This window comes from Monopterus albus, unplaced genomic scaffold, assembly GCF_001952655.1.
Source record: "Monopterus albus unplaced genomic scaffold, M_albus_1.0 scaffold86.1, whole genome shotgun sequence".
Taxonomy (NCBI): Eukaryota; Metazoa; Chordata; class Actinopteri; order Synbranchiformes; family Synbranchidae; genus Monopterus; species Monopterus albus.
In genome coordinates this window covers 278,460-285,329 of record NW_018127966.1, presented here as the reverse complement: position 1 = coordinate 285,329, position 6,870 = coordinate 278,460, and the positions used below count along the sequence as shown (strand labels likewise).

The window sequence follows — 6,870 nt, the reverse complement described above, 5'->3', positions numbered from 1 at the left end:
CTGTCATACTCCTTCAACATCATCACAGACTGCGCTGTGATCTGATGATGCTTCCTTTCTCCCTTTGTATTAGTCTCGTGTTCCTCTAACAAGGACTCCAATGAGTTTTGCGCAGTATACATGTTAAACTTAAAGCCATGTAGGAGCTTTTCGTCTGAGATTAATTTAAAATGCTGAAATCACTATTGACTGTTGGTGCGCTTTTAAATCTCCCTGGTGGCGCTTTAATGTGACCCAGTGCACCGTTTTGTTATGAACGAGTTCTGTGATTGCATCCGCATTCATCAGGCTGTTCAATTGAAAAGCATTTCAACCATATGAGGCAAACAGTCCCTTTTAATCCCAATGATTTAATTTTGCATTACAGGACCCAGACCCTGTCCTGATCATATCAGTTCATACAGCTAAAAAACGTTTATGACTTTTGTTGGCATAAATAGTAGATCCATATTTTAAGCTGAGATACAGTCAGTGTCTTTCAAACTTTTAAAAGGCATGTAAGCCTGATGAGGATACACTGGAATCTGACCTATTACTATAGTTACCTATATATAGACTCATGCAAAACAAAGGTTACATGTATACCCTTAACAAATCAGAATCAGAATCCGCTTTATTGGCCAGGTGTGTTTGACACAGGAGGACTTTGACTCTCTGGTACAGTGGCATGTGATACCCTGAAATGCCCTGAAATGTGCTGTTGACCCCAGTGAATGGAATTAGTTAAGAAAAAAAGTCCCAAAGAAGTATTTAGAGAGAATATTTGAAATTTAAAACAGGTCAAGCTGGAAGTTAAGAAGGAAGCAGTGAGCATATTAAATCTTTTTATGGGCTTCTTCCCTTTGCTGTAAGACTTTCCAAAGATTTTAGAAAGTTTTTGCAGTTTTAACAGGTTCTTGAAGTTGGACTGGATCCTTGTTGATTTGTCTAAACAATGATTTTATACCCTATAGAATTACTTTCAGTTCTTTTTTGAACCTTGTGACAGTTAGTTTTAAATTATATTAATTCCCATGGCAGATAGACCCCTGACAGACGCTGCTACCACCTCTAGCCCGATCTTGACACGTATTCACCCCTGCAGCCACACACATGCACTCACAAACACACACCTAATGCTGTTAAGGTATGGAAGTGATTATGCATGATAATGGAGCAGCCAAAAGCCCCCCGGGGGATCCACAACAGACCTAAGCCTGACACAACAAACACAATTAGTAGGCTGCAGAGGGAAGCTGGGTTATATCTGTGGATGTGTGTGCATGTGGGGGGTACGGGTAGACATGAACATATGATTTGCATATGTGCATGAATCTTTATGCATTTGTTTACATATACATCTGTGTTTCTGCATCTGTTTGTTTGTGTATTGAGACTGTGTTTCTTGCTTTCTTATGTGTGGATCTGAACAATGAAGCCCATACCCCTTCCATCCCACAAAGCTGGTGTGACCTCCCAGGACTGTTGGCTTTTACACAGCAATCCCCCAAAGACATTTACACCATAGGAAAATAAATAATTCGAGCAGGCTGTGATGCAGAGGTGGGATAACGGGGTCCCCTGACTCTTGCTGGGTCCCTGGGGTGGAATTTTTGGGGTAGCAATGCCCCCTCCCACTGCATTCACTCCAGAAACTATGTGTTTATGTTTCCCTGATTTATCCAGGTCAGTGTTTCAGCTGTGACTTTGGCCAAGAATTGCTCTTTTCCTCCCTCTTTCTCTCCCTCTCTGCCTGCCTCCATCTCCCTTTCTCTCAGCAGATATATTTTAGGGCGTTCTGGATGGGAAATATTAAAATGGATTAGATTCCAGTTTTAAAGGTCATGGCAGATGGGAAACTTTTTAAGAAAGCGAGATGAGCATTGTTACCCTGAGAAGGGATTTCAGTTTGGTTAGTCAGATAAAATCCATGCAAACAACAGATTCTATTAACTAAAGTGCCATCTTTGATTTCTGAGTAAAAACATGGTGATTTCTGGCAGAAAGGTGTCCACAATGGTCTTAAAAAAGTTTAAAGTATTACATGATCAGTGATTTTGTGGCCGCTTGTTTTTGTTATACATTGTATGTGGTGGCCTAAGGTAGAAAAGAGATGGAAAACACTACAACGGAGCAGAACACTGATAAGCTCTTCATTTTTAGCTACTGATAACTCACTGTGAGGCTAATAGTTAATCTGATATGTAATTCTGGGGTATAACTGAATTCCTCTTGGCAGCAAAAAACTGGAAATCAACATTTAATTTAAGCGATGAGTTAGAAATATATTTAGATGTATTGAATCTTTTACAGATGTTTCTTGGCAGTAAGATGTTCAGAATGGTCAAAGGCAATGTTGAGGTAACTGGTTGGACATTGATATGCATCAATTTGTGTAGCAAAATAGTGCACAAGGACACATGAGCTTAAAACAATAGTCATGTTTTCAGCATCAAATGCTCACAGCATGTAGACTTGAAAGACGACTCTGAAAAGTTGTAGATTTTTCCTGGATTGAAATTTTAATCGACTTAGTCTCACAACAGTTAGAATAGATTCCAAGAGTCGTAGTGAAAAGAAGGTCAAATCAAAAAGTCCATAGAAATCACTTTTTTAAAACCATAATAACAACTCTGCATATTTTGGCCAGAATATTGCCAAGACACATTTCTATTGTGGTTAACTGTCCAAATTTGTCACACACAACTCGGTTTGCTTATGTTGGTTGCGAATGTCAAACAGAACAGGAAACTATTTTTAGCCGTAAGTAAAACCTGCCTTAAATTTAGCTGCTTGAAAAATTCTAGTGGTGATCCATGCGTTTTACCGTTTTGTGCTTTACTTGTGTTTCATGCTGAAGTGATGGCAGCTCACAAACTCAAATGGGAGAAGTGACTTTTAAGACTCACCTTTATGGAGAAATGTTCAGTCACAGGGTTTCTCATTGTAGGAGAATCTCACAGGAGTCTCACCGCGCCAGAATACTACGCAACAAAACCGCACAAGACTGCAGGACAAAATGCTCGCCTTATCTTGACTAGAAAAACTTTTCCAGCTGCTTCTCTTCCTTTTTCACTTTCTCCTGCTGCATATACCAAATCAAACAATTTCAGACTGTGGAGGTTACTGAAAGCAAATAGAATTTAAGTTCAGAAGAAGAACAGGACTCAGTTTGAGGGAAATTGGGTGCAACAAATGATTGAATAACTTCAGGATACACTAATACACACACTGAAAAGGTAACAACTGGTAGACATTCTCTTTTAAAGGACTATAGCTGAAGGCAGGAAATCAGTAAGGATGGAAAATGGTTGACGCTGTAAAGCATGCAGACCATTAGTACAATCCTTTAAATATTAGAATTAGTGCCTAGTTGCTCTTCATGTTACACACAGTGTAACTTTGAATCTAGTTCACTGCCACCACTTCCAGAAACAAAAGGTGAGTGTAATATTCAGAGGCAGACTCCTGTCATAACTACAGAATGAACCTCTTTAAAAGCCCTGTTTTCTTTACTATTGTAAACAGCATTTCGGAAAGGTTAACAAGAGAAAAACAGTGGTGGCCTCAACTGTTCACTCAGCACACACAGACCCACACACACACACACTCACAGGCAGTCTCGCAGATTACTTCAGGCCAGTCAATTCCATAATGTCCTCCTTGGGAAGCCACTCGAGACCTCATTTGCATCTAATTTGAGTGGAGGGTTTTGGGGTGAGGCTTAACAGGCTTAACGAGGCTGGATAAAATGAATTGGAAAACAGAGATGGCTTTTCTCTCCTGGGTCCAATTCACACCTGCCCTACAGGGACTGTGTAGACACACACACACACACACACACACACACACACTCACACACACCCTGGAGTGCTGATTTTTAGAGCTGTTACCCCAGCTGCTGAGGGGGACTTTCACTTGTTTGAGCTGCAATCAGTATATTTTTGTGTTAAAATGTCTGAGTATTAGCTCTATCAAGTTTTATGTGTGTAGAATGTATGATCGCATCTTTATATAAATGCGCTGTGGGTTGGATGGAATATGTGTGTGTTCTCAGTTGAACAAGTTCACCGCTGGAAGCAAGAAACTTCCAGAGCCAACTTTCGCTCGGGCACTTTGAGGACACTTTGTCAAGTTTGTGACCTCCACCTCCCTCTCCAACATACACACACTCACACACACCTTCGATTTGCCAGCAGTGTCTCTCCAGTAGAGTTTCCACAGCTCCCATTTCCTCTCAGCATGCCAACCTACAGTACAATGGTGTGTATAGCGATAGGATCCTGCCACTGTGTGCGTTTGTGCAAGCAAGCATCAGTGAGTGTGTGTGAATGGATACACACTCACCCGCGTTCCTGCCTCTGCTTCTGGCTCTTATCAAAGCTTTGTGTTGATTGGTCAGTGGATGGTATAACCACCACACCCTCAGCTACGAAACGGCATTCCATGGTGGGACTGGAATTTTTTTGTGCGTGTGAGCTTTGAACATTGCATTTTTAACCTGTGCATGGAACAGACCAGCTAATTTGTGCTCACATAGTTCCTGTCCTCTAAATTTTGAGTATTTTGATTCGATCAAGAACAATCTGTAATCACTGAAGTACTCGGGTATTCACTTTGGTTTTGGCAAAGCTCCTTTCAGGTGTGGCCTGAGCCTGATGTCACTGCAAATAATATTGTGTTGTATACAACTGCTAGTCACACCCAGACTGTCTGATATGTCAAAGATGACCTCCAATTGTGTTGATACTTCCCGTGAATCCCTGCTAACCATGTGTTTAGCTTGTGTAGTACTTCTTTATAGGTACACTACTCTGAGGACAGCTTCAGTCAGAACACATGCTTTGGTAAATGTTATCGTGGATATGAGGGTGATGAAATGCAGCTGAGTGTTATTGGTCTAGTATAAAGTCTAAGAAGTAAAAACCACAATGAGCTTGCTATTCTCATATAGCCTCTGAATGACACGCCTATCATCTGTGGCCATCTCATTGCAGCAGTTTTGCTCCCTTCTAACTATGACTGACTTGGTTATGGCATGCCAAATAGCACAAATGAAGGGTAACTGATATTTAAGCTTTAGTTCTAGGTCAGTGGGTGATGTTCTCTTCTCCTAGTTTCTCCAGCATGCAGGGAATTGACCTTTATATATAATGACTTCTGTCTGCCAATGAGGCAGCTAGCAGTGACCATGGCACTACCCTTCTGGCAAATGGAGCAAGGTGGATGCTACTTTAGAAGACAAACGGGATAAACTGGGAGTGAGTGCACCTGAAATTTGATGACCTTGATGGCCAAACTATGAAGACCCAGGTTATATGAAACCAGAATTTTTTTGCAGCCATCAAACAACTCTTCGAAGTAATGAAGACCAGCCAAAATATTGTCACCCACAAGGTTGAAAAATGGGTTCACACCCACAGACAAATCATTCATATTACAAATGAAAATACAGTAGATGTACATGCATGGAAGCACATGGGAGAATTTAGGTATGTAGCCACACTCATGCAGTGTACACTCATCATTATGCAGGCACAGGCTCACATACACACAGTACACCCTTGCTTTCACTGGACTAAACACGCAGTTGTATGGAAACTTTGACATATCACAAGAGAGGAGAGAGAGACTGTGTCACATAAAAAATACCCCAAGTCACAAATGACCTTCTGTGATTTTTCTGCTGAAGCAGAAGCCAACAGACTGAAGAAAGTGTGTGTGTGTCTTGCTATAATGCATATGTGGGTTGTGCATGTCAGTATGTGTGCAGTATTTTTGGAGTTCTTTGATGTTAACAATGCCGCTATGCCACTGTTTTGTCACCAAAGCAAGACATTATATCCTTTCTGCAGGGACTTTCTTTTCTCAGTGTGTGTGAGTGTGTGTGTGTGTCTGTGTGTACCCCTCCCTTATGCTGTACATGTGTGTATTCATATTTGTGTTTATTTGTGTGCATGAGGCAATACATGTAATATGTGCGTGCACTACGAGAGCATGACGTACCCCATAATTTTTCCGTTATCAACTAAGCTCAATGTGACAGACTGTTTATTTTAGGCTGGAAGCTTTTGGAGAAACCGGTCACTGTACTTTGCACGTATGTTTCTCCCTCTCTGAATCTCTCAGGCTTTGTCTTCAGTTTTTTCTCTCAGTCACTCATTCATCTTAACCTTTCATTCTCTTAAACTCTCCTTCACGCACTTATGTTTTTGCTCTGACTCGGCCTCTGCTGAGGAAGCAGCAATTCTTGCTCTTGTCAAGTGGACTCTCAGCAGCCAAATTATCGTTTAGAGTACAGCAGTAGTAAATCTAGACAAAAGCAATGCATCCCCATAAACCCCAGCAAGAAAAAGAGCTAACCAAATACAGCCCGGGTTTATGGCCTTTTTGGCTTGTGACTCTAAAAGAAAGGGATGCGTGCAGGCGACTCCCTAAAGTGGTCAAGCCTGCGTGGTTAACAGCAACACCAAACTATGAGTTTGCTGAACTTGAGTGACATTAAGATTGAATAGAAACTATGAGAGAGAGAGAAATAAATTGTGGCAGACAGAAAACAAAGCAATATAAACTAGAGAACAGACACTACTCCCACAGATTTCAACAAAATCTAATCAGGCTGGGATACTGAGTGCAAAAATGGTTAGAAAGTGTTATAAGCAGGAGAACAGGGGTTGATGTTAAAGTGAAGATGGATTTAAAGCTAAAAGACAGATGGAAGAGACCTAAAAACACATCTAGAAATGGTGAAAAAGAAAAAGTGAGGTAGAAAGGTAGAGAAAATGACAAAAATACTAACATTGACATAAAATTGAGCCTGATTGAGTTCAAGAACTGAAGTGCTGATGAGACAGAGGAGCCTGTATCGTGAATCATTCAGACAGAATTCCC

At 40.9% G+C, this 6,870-nt stretch overlaps 1 protein-coding gene across 1 annotated transcript in view; it reads left to right on the top strand.

Annotated features, from left to right (window-relative positions):
* The window catches only part of slit3 (slit homolog 3 (Drosophila)), a 241,060-nt gene that overhangs the window by 706 nt on the left and 233,484 nt on the right, over positions 1 to 6,870 (top strand). Inside the window, exon 2 of the mRNA XM_020607480.1 lies at positions 2,465 to 2,477. Coding sequence (XP_020463136.1) covers positions 2,465 to 2,477 — 13 coding nt within the window. The remainder of the gene's footprint in view (positions 1 to 2,464; positions 2,478 to 6,870) is intronic.